This window comes from Humulus lupulus, chromosome 5 (genome assembly GCF_963169125.1).
Source record: "Humulus lupulus chromosome 5, drHumLupu1.1, whole genome shotgun sequence".
NCBI lineage: Eukaryota > Viridiplantae > Streptophyta > Magnoliopsida > Rosales > Cannabaceae > Humulus > Humulus lupulus.
In genome coordinates this window covers 201,534,976-201,549,114 of record NC_084797.1, presented here as the reverse complement: position 1 = coordinate 201,549,114, position 14,139 = coordinate 201,534,976, and the positions used below count along the sequence as shown (strand labels likewise).

General features: G+C 36.5%; 1 protein-coding gene across 1 annotated transcript in view; it reads right to left on the bottom strand.

The window, feature by feature from the left end:
• Window positions 1-13,679, bottom strand: part of LOC133778058 (uncharacterized) — a 28,678-nt gene extending 14,999 nt beyond the window's left edge. The window contains exons 1-18 of the mRNA XM_062217880.1: window positions 13,383-13,679; window positions 13,211-13,286; window positions 12,431-12,511; window positions 12,235-12,318; window positions 11,850-11,926; window positions 11,655-11,709; window positions 11,499-11,547; window positions 11,060-11,197; window positions 10,731-10,809; window positions 9,797-9,875; window positions 9,650-9,693; window positions 9,306-9,500; window positions 8,492-8,567; window positions 7,992-8,072; window positions 7,798-7,878; window positions 459-535; window positions 316-370; window positions 156-204 (exon numbers count right to left, since the gene is read on the bottom strand). Coding sequence (XP_062073864.1) covers window positions 156-204; window positions 316-370; window positions 459-535; window positions 7,798-7,878; window positions 7,992-8,072; window positions 8,492-8,567; window positions 9,306-9,500; window positions 9,650-9,693; window positions 9,797-9,875; window positions 10,731-10,809; window positions 11,060-11,197; window positions 11,499-11,547; window positions 11,655-11,709; window positions 11,850-11,926; window positions 12,235-12,318; window positions 12,431-12,511; window positions 13,211-13,286; window positions 13,383-13,487 — 1,481 coding nt within the window. The 5' untranslated portion in view covers window positions 13,488-13,679. The remainder of the gene's footprint in view (window positions 1-155; window positions 205-315; window positions 371-458; window positions 536-7,797; window positions 7,879-7,991; window positions 8,073-8,491; window positions 8,568-9,305; window positions 9,501-9,649; window positions 9,694-9,796; window positions 9,876-10,730; window positions 10,810-11,059; window positions 11,198-11,498; window positions 11,548-11,654; window positions 11,710-11,849; window positions 11,927-12,234; window positions 12,319-12,430; window positions 12,512-13,210; window positions 13,287-13,382) is intronic.
• Between the last annotated feature and the right edge of the window lie 460 nt (window positions 13,680-14,139).

The following is a 14,139-nucleotide window of genomic DNA, read 5'->3' as shown; positions in this document are numbered from 1 at the left end:
TAAGTATTGAAAGTTGCAGGTTTACGTATCAAAAAACTAAAAGCAAAATATGAACGAATACAATAAATCTTTTCGGACATGTGATCTTGCAGGATGTCAATCACTACATTGATAAATGGCCTAATACATGACAAACAAACATGAATGAGAAGCACCTTCCAGCACCACAACCTCCTTTAATGACATAAAGCTTCTCACTTAAGGCTGTTCATAGTACACAATCAAGTATTAGTAACAAATTCAATTCTAGAATTCGTGTGGTGTAACTGAATAATTTGAAGAACTCTCCTGGACCTTAAACTGCAGATGCAATACCTGACAATACTAAACCAGTACTCTTAAGAGCTTTATCTGTACCAGATGCAATTATCTGAAAAAAGTATACAAGTTCAGCAAAACAGAAGTAAACAAAAGAAACAAGGTTTATTTGGGTCTTGGAAAATTTAGTTTTTCCACACCGTCAATGTTCCCAAGGAGGCCCTCTTAACACCACCAGAAACAGGTGCATCAACCAATTTCAAATCCTTGCCTTCATCTGTATTTAAGATTGAAAATTAATATCTTATCAAAAAGTAAGCACAAGTATGACAGATCAAAGTGAACAAAAACAATATCAAATTTCTTAGAGATAGATAAACCATTCCAAAAGACTAAGGCCATGACATTATAGTCCATGACTATTTCAATCTTTCAATTCTATTTCCACTTCTAAATTGAGGCTCCTGCCAGACCCAGATCTTATTCTTTGATACAATATATAGGAGGATATCTCAAGTACACTTTCCAATGGAGTCATCCATCGTTACATACCACAAGCACTGAGTGAATTCAATAATTCCCAAGATTGATTGGCAGGATCATTTTTACAGTCATTCTTGTGGAATATATGGAGCGATCCACTTATGAAATATTTATTGTTGCCGACAAATTATTATTATTACAAATCATCACAATAGAACCCACAAACTAAGTCTCTTTGTTTTAGTTGTCATTATTCATAAATTGCCTTATGTGAAGCCTTGACAAACCATTGTTGTGTATCCCACAACATATATTATTATAGAGTTACTTAAAAATCTCTAAATACAACTGAATGTTACATGTTTCTATTAATTTCTAACATGATGCATGTCTACAGAGAAATTTGTCTTTTTGTCAAAAATTCTGCATGCGATAAGCAGGAATATAATATGGGGTTCAAATATTACTCGCACTTAAGAAAGCAACAAGTGGAAATGCACATAGGTGTTACAACTTGAAAGAAATATTAAAATAGTGTTGATGGTCCAGAGGTAAGAAAGACAGTAAAGTTTAACTGATAATAATCGTGGAAGATGCATAATTATTTAATAGGACTAACTTCACTTCCAAAGAAAAAAATAAGTACAATGTTAGATATTATACAATTAATGCGTGTAAATTCTAGTACAGAACTTAATCAGTTTCCACTAATACATTTTCTGGTCAACTACATGACTGGAGAAAAAATTAACAGTGTATGAGTGTATAAATATAATTTCAATATGCAAATTCTTGTACAGAACTTAATCAGTTTCTAATACAATATTTTCAATTCAACTATTTGACTGGGAAAAAATAGCAGCTTACTGGTTTATATTTTGATGACCTAAGAATGTCATATTTGAAATAAAATCTCCTCTGTTCTTCCAATATAAATATTATTTATATATATATAGGACAATTCTTCTATAGGGGCATTACTTTAAGCCCTACCGGTAGGGCTATCAGTGTTTCTCGACCCATGAACAGTTTTCGGCGCAAATTTTTTTTATGACCATGTATATTGTAGCTATTTAGAGCATCCTGCAAAGTTTCAAAAAATTCCGAATAGTTTACAGCACCGAAAACTAGGTTCAAACATGTTTTCCACGCGCGTAAAAAAAATTAGTCACGCGTGCAACAACATGTTTGAACTTAGTTTTCGGTACTGTAAACTATTCGGAATTTTCTGAAAATTTGCAGGATACTCTAAATAGCTACAATATACACGGTCATAAAAAAACTCGCGCCGAAAACTGTTCGCGGGTCGAGAACACTGAGAGCCCCACCGGTAGGGCTTAAAGTGAAGCCCCTATAGGAGAATTCCCCAATATATATATAGAACTGCTCCAATCCTTGCCCTTAGGAACGCACAGATGGTAGATCAAACCAAGGACCTTTGGCCTCTAACTAGAGTTTCCATTACCATATGTGCCAGGCCTGGGGCAAGGGGCAAGTAGAGGATACAGTATACCATGAAACTAAAGCAGGTTGAATGTGATTATTGTGAGAGAAGGAGGGTGTTGACAGTTAGAAGAAAATAGGGTTTTAATGTTTTGATCTTTGGGATTCCTGGGAATAGGAATCGGTTCCTATTTCTGTATTTAATGTAATTATTTCTGTATTTCCTATATATACCTCTAGTCCTAGGTTGTACAAAAAATCAATGAATAGAATATAGTAAGAAACATTTTTTCCTCACCATTTCATCATGGTATCAGAGCCATAAGGCTCGATTCTGTCCCCCCCTCAGTTTTCCTCCATTTTTTCCGGCGGTCGTCCCTCGTTCCAGTCGCAAACCAGTCCGGTGACACTCCAGGCCTCCGGCGAAGTCATTTGGCACCTGCTCCGGCGCTCAACCTCCAGTCGTTCCTCTCCGGCATCATCTGCAGCATCTCGGCCAGTCCAATCCGGCAGCAGTCCAGTCCGGCGGCGCTACAGTCGGCCCCCCGTCGCCCTCAGAAGCTCTCGGCCAGCTCTCAGCGCTTCAGTCGGCCCCCGTAGCCCTCAGTCGCTCCTCTCTCGGCTCTCTCCCTCACAGCAGCCTATCTCTCTGTGATGTCGAATAGTGAGGAAGTTACCTCTCAAAATATTGGGCCTCACTCAACCCAGCCCAATGAAGGTAACCCTAACCCCAACTCAGCCCACACTCAGCCCAGTGGGTCTATGGGCTCTCTTTATAACCTTGATAGTGGTTCACTTAATATTATAGCCCATAAACTTGATGGCAAAAATTATTTACAATGGGCCCAATCTGTCAAACTTGTTATTTGTAGTCGTGGTAAACTAGGATACATTACTGGTGATCTCCCTGCACCTCTTTTCAATGATCCTACATACAAGGTATGGCAAGCTGAAAATTCTATTGTACTTGCATGGTTAATTAATTCAATGGACTCAAAAATCAGCCGCAGATATCTGTTCTTTAAGACTGCTAAGGAGGTGTGGGACGCTGCCCGAAAAATGTATTCTGACCTTGGTAACGCCTCTCAAATTTTCGAAATCCGTACCAAGCTTAAAGAAATCAAGCAAGGTAATCAAACTGTTACCCAATATTTTTCCGACTTACAAGACTTATGGCAGGAGCTCGATTTGTATCTGGATACCACACTACTATGTGCTAACTGCACTACAATCCAGCGACAGCAGTTAGAGAAAGAACGAGTCTTTGAATTTCTTACGGGGTTAAACAGTAATCTTGATGAAGTTAGAGGTCGTCTGGTGGGTCGTGCCCCATTTCCTGACACTGAAGAAGCCTTCTCTGAGGTTAGACGTGAAGAAGCACGTCATCGTGTCATGCTCACTACTCCTGACCTGTAGCCCATTGAAAGCTCAGCTCTCGTATCAAAATCTAGCCCTCCACCACATGGCAGATCCACTCCCGACCCTCGACCTAATCGTAAGGGTGATCGGCCTTGGTGTGATCACTGCCAACGTCGCGGTCATACTCGATCTACTTGTTGGGTTATCCATGGTAAACCACCCAATTGGACCCCTCGCCGCCAAAATGAAAGAAAGGCCTATCAAACTCAAACTGAGAGTACCAATGATCAGAATAGTGCTAGTACCCCTTCATTCAGTAAGGAACAACTTGCCCACCTATACACTCTTTTGAGTCAATCATCCATAAAACCCAGTTCCGGTCTTGAGACTCATAGTGCCTCTGTTGCACACTCTGGTAATTTTTCTTCCACCTCCAACACACCATGGATCATCGATTCGGGCGCCACTGATCACATGACAGGTTTACCACATTTGTTTGATACTTATTCTCCATGTTCCACTAAATCTAGTGTCACAATTGCAAACGGCACCCATTCTCCTATTGTTGGAATAGGCACTATTAAATTATCTGCTGACCTCATTCTTAAATGAGTACTTTATGTTCCTTCTTTGAAATGCAATTTAATCTCTATCCAAAAATTAACCAGTGATAATCATTGCTTCGCTAAATTCATGTCAAATTCTTGTCAATTTCAGGATCTATCATCGGGGAGGATGATTGGCAGTGCTAGGGTTCATAACAGACTTTATTTCTTTGAAAGGCAACATCCAGTTAACGAGCTCTCTTCTCTACTACGTTTGGGTTCAAGTTCTATTTCTAATTCTTGTTCAAGTTCATCGTTTGTTTCAAACTCTGTTTCAAAAACAATTATGTTATGGCATTGTCGACTTGGGCATCCAAGTTTTTTATATTTAAAACACTTATTCCCATCGTTTTTTGTAAATAAGAATATTACTGATTTTCATTGTGATATTTGTCAATTTGCCAAGCACACACGAATTTCGTTCCCTCACAAAATATATACACCTTCCAACCCATTCTCTCTGATTCATAGTGACATATGGGGACCTTCCGAGGTCAATACTTCTCATGGTAAGCGATGGTTTATCTCTTTTATTGATGATCACACACATCTTACTTGGGTCTATCTTCTTAAAAGTAAGTCTGAAACATGCCAACTTTTTCAGAACTTTCATCAAATGATCCAAACACAGTACCAAACATCTATAAGAATACTCCGTACCGACAATGGTACTGAATATTTCAATACCACTCTTGGTCCCTATCTTCTCAAAAATGGGATTGTCCATCAAAGCTCGTGTGTTGATACTCCGCAACAGAATGGAGTTGCTGAACGCAAAAATCGCCATCTCTTAGAAGTAGCTCGTGCTCTTATGTTCACTATGCATGTCCCTAAACATCTTTGGGGCGACGCTATCCTTACTGCTGCTTATCTCATTAATCGCCTCCCTAGTCTACCCCTTCAGTTCAAAACACCATATTCTGTTCTTCAATCTCTACATCCTCACATCTCTATAAATACTCTACCTGTTAAAGTATTTGGTTGCACTGCTTTTGTGCATGTTCACTCCCACCATCGGAGTAAATTTGATCCTAGAGCCATTAAGACTGTGTTTTTGGGTTACTCTCCTACCCAAAAAGGTTATCGGTGTTATTGTCCCATCACCAAAAAAACATTCATCTCATGTGACGTCACATTTTTCGAGGATACTCCTTACTTCACTCCCACATCGCTTCAAGGGGAGTCCAACCATCACCAGCAAGAAGCTCAATGGTCGTGGGGGTTAGAATTACCCTTAACAACTCTTTTTCCATTTACCTCTTCCACTCCGCTTTCTTCTGAACCAGATATCCAGACTCTCCCTCCTGAACAAGAAAATCCACCAACCTCTCCTAAAAACACTGAACCAGAAGGACATCCTCAAGACCAAAACGTACAGAAAGAGATTCGGGTGTATTCCAGGAGAAATAAACAAGTTATGAATCCTCAGCACAATCAAACGCCCAATCCGGTGATGGAACCGCTTCCCTCAAAAGATCTAGGTATTCTCCCATCTAACAAACAGTCAGATCTAGATATTCCTATTGCATTAAGGAAAGGAACCAGATCATGTACCCAACACCCTATTTCAAAGTTCATTTCTTACTCAAAATTGTCATCTCCATTTAAAGCTTTCACCTCGAATCTATCAAATGTTGTGATTCCCAAGAATATCGAAGAAGCTCTTGATTCTCCTCAGTGGAAAGCAGCAGTGCTTGAAGAAATAAGAGCACTTAAACATAATGGAACGTGGAAATTAGTAGAGTTACCACCAGACAAGAAGGTAATAGGGTGCAAATGGGTGTTCACCGTCAAATTCAATGCAAATGGATCTATTGAGAGGTACAAAGCTCGGTTAGTTACCAAGGGGTTTACTCAAACTTATGGAATTGACTACACGGAAACATTCGCTCCAGTTGCCAAACTCAACACTATCAGAGTTCTTCTCTCACTAGCGGTTAACATGGATTGGGAATTACATCAGCTTGATGTAAAGAATGCGTTCTTGAATGGGGAACTTGAAGAAAAAGTGTATATGAGTCAGCCTCCGGGATTTGAAGAATCTCTCAAGACAACCACAGTTTGCAAACTGAACAAATCTCTCTACGGCTTGAAACAATCTCCCAGAGCATGGTTCAATCGTTTCCTGAAAGTTGTCAAAGGGCTTGGATACATACAAGGCCAGACTGATCACACTCTCTTTGTCAAACACTTAGGAAGTGGAAAAATTGCGGTACTAATCGTATATGTTGATGACATAATTATCACTGGTAATCACATTGAGGAGATAAACTCAATCAAAGAAATGTTGGCAAAGGAGTTCGAAGTCAAAGATCTCGGTGCTCTCAAATATTTTCTGGGTATGGAATTTGCTAGAAGTAAAAAAGGTATTTCCGTGTCCCAGAGAAAATACACTCTAGATCTTCTAAAGGAGACAGGAATGCTCGGAAGCAGACCCAGCAAAACTCCAATTGAGCTTGGAGACAAAAAGAAAATGTTTGAAGGAAGTCCAGTTGACAAGGGGAAGTACCAACAGCTGGTAGGAAAACTCATCTACCTCTCACATACTAGACCTGACATTGCTTTTGTAGTGAGTCTAGTCAGTCAATACATGCATGATCCGTGTCAAGGACATCTCAATGCAGTGTATCGAATTCTGAGATATCTCAAGCAAACTCCAGGAAAGGGTCTTTTTTTCAGGAAGACAACTGAGAGAAAGGTTGAAGTATTCACAGATGCAGACTGGGCTGGTTCAATTGATGATAGAAAGTCTACATCTAGATATTGCACAATGGTATGGGGGAATGTAACCACATGGCGAAGTAAAAAGCAAACTGTGATTGCAAGAAGCAGTACAGAAGCAGAGTATAGAGCCATGGCTCATGGAGTGTGTGAAGCTATATGGATCAAACGTCTACTAGAAGAATTGAAGATTAAATATGAAGCCCCTATTCAGCTCTACTGTGATAACCAATCTACTATCAGCATTGCACATAACCCTATACATCATGACAGAACCAAACACGTGGAAGTTGACCGTCACTTCATCAAAGAAAAAATTGACAGAGGAGTTATCAGCATTAGATATGTGCATACTAATCAAGAGCTTGCTGATATTCTCACAAAGGGACTATCTGAACAAACATTTGATTTTCTTGTAAACAAGCTTGGACTCATCAATATCTATAGTCCAGCTTGAGGGGGAGTGTTGACAGTTAGAAGAAAATAGGGTTTTAATGTTTTGATCTTTGGGATTCCTGGGAATAGGAATCGGTTCCTATTTCTGTATTTAATGTAATTATTTCTGTATTTCCTATATATACCTCTAGTCCTAGGTTGTACAAAAACATCAGTGAATAGAAATATAGTAAGAAACATTTTTTCCTCACCATTTCATCAGAGGGTCCCTCAACAAACTTGTAATCAAAAGTATTTACTACGTTATTGAATATTTATGTATGAGTAGAATTCTTGCTTTATTGATACTATATATTAAATGGCCAACTTTAGCTGTATTGCATACTAACAGACTATTCATTACATGACCAGAAACACAACATAACAAATAGCATGAAAATAATCTTACACGTAAATTATTGCAATTTTCTAAAGAAACAAATTCCACTTCATATAAATGAAACAGAATGTTATTGGACATAGAAGGATATACTTAGCAAGTGGCGTTCTAGTTGGCTCACAAATCCTGGAGAAACTGTGGATGAAAGTATGATTGATGCTCCGGCTGGAAGGGCTGTAAACAAGAAAAGCATATATGAATATATCTATACATATATATTGATATACAAAGGGCAAGTTCCAGTATCAAGTATAAAAAATGGAAGAATATCAGGAATATTAGTGCACCTGAAATGGCACCAGAATCTCCAAATAAAACACTCTTGGCTTGAACTTCATTTGTGACCATGATTACAAGCACCTCGACATCTAGAAGAGAATGCATAAGAAACCAAAAACAAAAAAACAAAAAAGACTTCTTCCCAATATGAAGAATTAAGAGATTTTCTAATAAGCATTTTGTTTATCTTGGGAGAATGTACGGAAATAAGTGTGGAAAAAGGTAGAGTCCATAGAACAGAATAGAAGATAGTCTGCAGAGCAGACTTCAGATTTCATCTTAGCATAAATATTGCAAATTTCTCTTACTTAATGGAGTCCTAATATAAACATAACCAGAAACTCATAAATTATACACTAGAAAGTGAAACACTCTCCAAAAATATAGCCAGTGGAAAAACGCAAATAAAAGAAACATCAGAGAGTTGACTACTAAGTTTTTGGCCATTTTTTTCAATTTTATTAATCTTCACATGTAGTTTTGCAACTTTTAACCTCCTCTGAAGTACCTTTAGAAACTTCTGCTGGAGAATTTCCAACTAGACCGCCAATGTCAGAAAATCTAGTTAGCGTTGGTTTATAAACCTGCATCCAAGGAAAGATGCAAAGATGGACCAATTAAATCTCTACCATTGATCCATCATGTATGGCATATAAGGAATAAGTACATCAATTAGAAAGAAAGTAAAGGTGAAACATGCATCCACACCAAACAGACCATGCATTTTGCATGTAAACATAAACAGACCATGGTACCTTCACCATTAAGCCATGACTAACAGATGGATACAGAAAATTTACAAGAAAATAGTAAACATTTTGATAAGGTTGACAACGTGATGATAATCACTACAAAAATATTTAATTTTTAAAGAACACTCAAGGAGCAAACAGAAGCAGACAAAAAATGATTTACCTAATGACAGAAGAGAATATATCCTTTATAAATATGGTATAGCAAAGAAATAGGGCTCCCTTTACTGGTTTTAAGAGGTCGTCTACAGTTTTAACTGATAAAATTTTGGCAAATGAAGATGCCGACAGTTGGGTTGACATTTTTCTCTTTTAAGAGATAAGAGTACTTTGGTTTTATTTCTTTTTCAATTCACACCCTAACAGCATATAAGTCTCTAAAATCGGCTACATTGGAGTTGGGTGTAAACTAGTATGATTGGCAATTTATTCCTGTTCTTAAGTTTTATCTTCTGTTTGATTAAGAGGAATGAAATTAGCCTTAAATGTGGGAAGTCTGCCTCAACAAGAAAAGTATACTATTTCAATCAGGTAACCAGAAAATTTTGAGTTATGACGGATGAGAATTACATCGAAACCAATAACTGAAAAGTTTGATTTCAAAAGGTGAGATGCCATGCCAAATCCCATTGCCCCAAGACCAATGAAACCAATTCGGTGAACAGTATCTGCACTGGAAGTTATTTGGCTTGCTAGCAGCTCAGGGCTGTAAGATTCAGCATTCATTGCATTAGAAATATTCACCCCCATCATTCTTTCACAGGCCTGTAAACATGTTGTAAAATGTAATCAGAAAACTGTAATGATAAATATGAAAAACATCTATAGAATGATTTGGCTTGCAATATGGTCTGAATTCAATCCATCCACCAATTTTTGTTATGAAATTATTTTTGCAAATCATTTGAAAAGACCTTTATCAATGAAGCATCTTCACCCTCTCCAATGTTTGAAGATCCTGAAAAGGGTAAGTGTATACAAATGAGATTAACCAGGTTGCTTCAAAGATTCAACATATGACAGGAAATTCAGAACTTAGTAATAAAAAAATAGATATGTACCAAGGATTAATTGCTGATGTGCAACTGCCAAAAGAAGAGCAGGAAAGGTTAGCAATTTTGCCTGATCCAAGACGGTACCCTAGAATATGGAAATTCCATGAATCTTATGTGATGTAACCAATAGAACAAAATCAATGGTACCAGAGAGAAATAATAAACTATGAATGTTTTGCACATCGACATCCAACTTCCTGTATTGAAATGTTAGAGCAGGTCTGATCCAGCATCACCAGCACACCAAGAAACAGACATTTAGCTGCCATAAAATTGTTAAACATATAGGAAACTCATTTCACAAGAAGCGATCAAATTGGACTGGGGATCGATTTCTAGGGTTCTTTGTATCTTACACTCCATTAAGAAGTCCACTTGAAATTTATGGTTCCAATCATAGCACACAGAAAAGTGCTCAAAATCTTACCTCTTCTACCACCACCAAATCCCATAGTAAATGTCATTTTTCCTACTCCAGACTCATGCCCTGAGTATTTTTTCATACGTTTATATTATCTTTAACTATTAACTGAAGTACTTAACAGCTTCAACATTTAAAATTGAAAAGAGTTCCACGTAAACTTGGTGATTTATAACTCAGCTGAGTCTTTTCTTTATTTTAGGGTTACAGTACCAAAAAAGAACTAAAATAACTATAAATAATAATACAATCCAAACAATTATAGCAAGTAGAAAAAATTGATGGATGCATTTACATATCCAAATGCAGAGGCCACTGACGCATGTTATAAGACTGATACTATTAAAAGCTGAAAGTTTGAAACACTATAAGTCTGAAACTTGTAGAGTGTACCATTAAATTTATACAACAAAGAATAATGTGTTTTTATTTAATTAATTCAATGATGCAGAAGAAACAGAATTAACAATGTCACTTAGTAACAAGAAAAAAAAAAGATCTTTAATGAGAATATCTTACCAATTTTTGAATAGAAGTACTCAGGTAATGTCGTTTGGTAATACCATTTAGCAACTGGGGAACTTGATTCTTAAAAACCCTGCATAATTAGGAAAAAGAACCTCCCTCGTCAAAGGATAATACATACATACACACATATATATTTAGAGAAAGAGAGAGAATTGAATGGCAACAAGTCTTTTAAAATAAAATAAAAAGCATGATCATTCGTTGCAGTTTAGAAGCTTTATCTTCTACTAGTACTTTTTCCTTTTTAGCTGAGACCAAAAGACAAAGTGAAGGTATTCTAAATGAGGGAAAAAGGATAATGTTGAAGCAGAACTGCATACCATGAATTTCCTGCGGCGTTCGAAATAATATCATAGATTATTGACGGATGAATTCCAGCTTTCGAACCAAGTGACATAGCCTCCATAGAAGTAACAAGATGAATACCCTCAAGCAGTTCATTGACCAGATTAATTTTGCTACCACATCAAAATAAAGAGAAGGTAAGAAGGTATAACCTCAAATATAATCAAATTACACAAACAATAAGTTCCTGAAAACAATTTAAAATCTTGTAATTTAATTTATTAAAGAAAATTGATTCTAATAATAAATCACATTACAATATTTCATTTTCCATTCAAATGATATAACAGAAATACTGATGCAATTACTGAGAAAGTACCAAAAGAATACATCTGACTGTTTCTTTGACAACAGGTAAATAATTAGTCTTGTTTGTGATAAAAAGAAATTTGTAAAATCAACAAGAACACAAACCTTCCAGCACCAACTTCACCCTCAAAAGTGTAAAGTTTTTCACACATTGCTGCAAACAAAAGACAGAACCTCAACTGACAATCAATATAGCAATATCAAGAAAACGGAGTTTGAGAGCTGTACACTGGCAATATTAGTTTAGAATAACCGAACTACCTGACAGAATAGGCTGTGCCCTTGCAGTTGCATCGGATCTTCCTGAAGACGTAATCTTAATAAGGAATATATATTAGCACTCTTAGAGATTTTAGTCAACGTGGTAAATGGAGAAATATTAGATTAGGCATCCCCCACCAGACAATATGTTAGTTTAGGGTATAATTTTAAGCAGGAATCAGAATGTAGTAATACCATTATTTTCCCATTTAGTTCTTCAGACACTCCCTTCACAACATATGCATCCACAAAATAAGCTGCCTCATTTTTATCTGTGAGATTAAGGAAGAAAGTGAATATCAGGTCACTGTCACCAGAAAGTATATATCCAAATAGAATTAAGTTGAGGAAAGTTGAGTTGACCAACTAAGCATTCAAAGCTATTATTCCCTTAAAATATCGAGTAGACAAGTTAAGCAAGTAACAGTTTGAAAGAAATTTACATTTCACTAAAGGACATTTCTCAGTAAATTTTCTAAGCAAATGAATGGAGATAAAGAAAATATTTTGTAAAGACAAAGTCTATAAACACAATCACTCAAGTTGTCTACATAACCAACAATATCAAGTTGAAAATTGCCTGTAAAACACTTCTCAAGTCTCTTGATGTATGATGGCAACAAGGTTGATGACTGAAGAATAAAGACAGCATCCTTCTGCAATCCTGCATATCCATAAACTTTACACATTTTTCATATTGACTTAGAAAATGAGAAATACATTGAATATTTTTGTATACATATATATTTATATTTATTGATTGAAGAAAGTAAGACCTTCCAAAGCACCCTTGTTAGCAAGGATCACATCATCAATTTGATCCGCGTTAGATATAAACACAACTAAAGCAACAGCATCTGCAAGCAAGAAATAAAAAAAGGTAAGTACATCTGTTTTGCGTTTAGTTTAGTTTAGTTAAAGGTTAGATAATCAATCCTAAAATGTAAACAGCAATTGAAACAAAACATTACATATCCACATATCACATAGACAGAGCACTATAATTGTTGCTCGTCTTTTTAGTGATTTAAATTTGCAACTCTTTACCAGACAGTTATGACTGTGCACATCACCCAATTGTTTAAATTTATCTTGATAAAATTCATTTACTAGCACTTTAACCTCGACATTGCTTTCACTCTCACACACTTACACAACCACCCGAACTAGCCTCAATTTGGACCCCAATGACTCGAGCTAGCCTAAAGTGTCTAACTCTGATCACAGACCTACTCTCACGCACACACCAACCTAACAACTTGATCTAGCTCTCAAGTGGCTAACCACACCAGTTGTTACTTTTCGACTAGCTCACCCAACCGCTTGACTCACTCTCATACACTCATCCACCCAACGACTCGGCCCCAAGTAGCTAACCAACTGTAATTTTGGTCAAATTATTAGTGTAAACAAAATGAAACTAAGAATGTTCTTCAGTAATTCATTCAAACTAAAAAAAATTAGTAGTAATTCAATAACTAATGCTGCATGATCCTAAAAACAAAAGAGTAAGATATTGCTATATAAATATGTATAATATATAGATATAGATATACCTTTTCCTGCATCCACTGGGGTGGCACATCGAAGTCCACCTTGCTTCAAAAACTCATTCAGTAAAGGCTCACTGGTCTGCACACAGATGAAACAAACAACTTCATCAATTACGTTTCAAGTACGAATTGAAAAACAGTTGACTCTTTCAATCAGAAGATAAAAAAAAAATACCTCAAACGCTTGAACTTGATATCCAGAGCGAAGAAGCTTGGCAGCCATTTCGAAGCTAAAGTCATTGAGACCGACGAAGCCAACAACACCGAGAGACGACGCCATTGTAGAAGCGACTCACACAGAGAGAGCTTTTTCTTCTGTATGAGCTCAATACAGAATTGAAACCGATCCAATCTGAGCTTGGTTTAAGTAATTTTTGGGAGAGAAAGAGTAGACCAACTAAACCAAAGAAAAAAAATAGAGAAAGTAAGAAAGAAAATCAGAATGCTGACAGAGAAAACAGAGTTTGTTAATGAGCAATTCGCTTGCGGAGAGTGTGGGATCCACGCTCTCTGGTATCGCTGTCGTAATATTAATGATCAGTTTCTTTAACTCTCAATTTCAAGAATATATATATTGTACTAGTACCATTTATTTCTGGCAATTTGGCAAACAAGGAAACTTCAAAGATTGCAGGTACAAATTCATTAATTATCCGATGAAATTCACCTCTATTAATTTTCCCTCTCAAATTTATTTATTATTTTCTTTAAAGGAAAATTTATTTTTTTACCAAATGAGGAAAATTTATTTTATAATTTGATAAAAATGATATTATATAGAGGCTATTCTCCAAATTAAAAATAGCATATTTTGCTAAATAAATAAATAAAAAGGATATGCTCTTTTGAATTTTAGTCTAGTGAACGTGCGTGGCAATGAGTCAGAGAAAGAAAGGAATCAAATCCAATAGTAAAACCTTTTTCCTAGTATT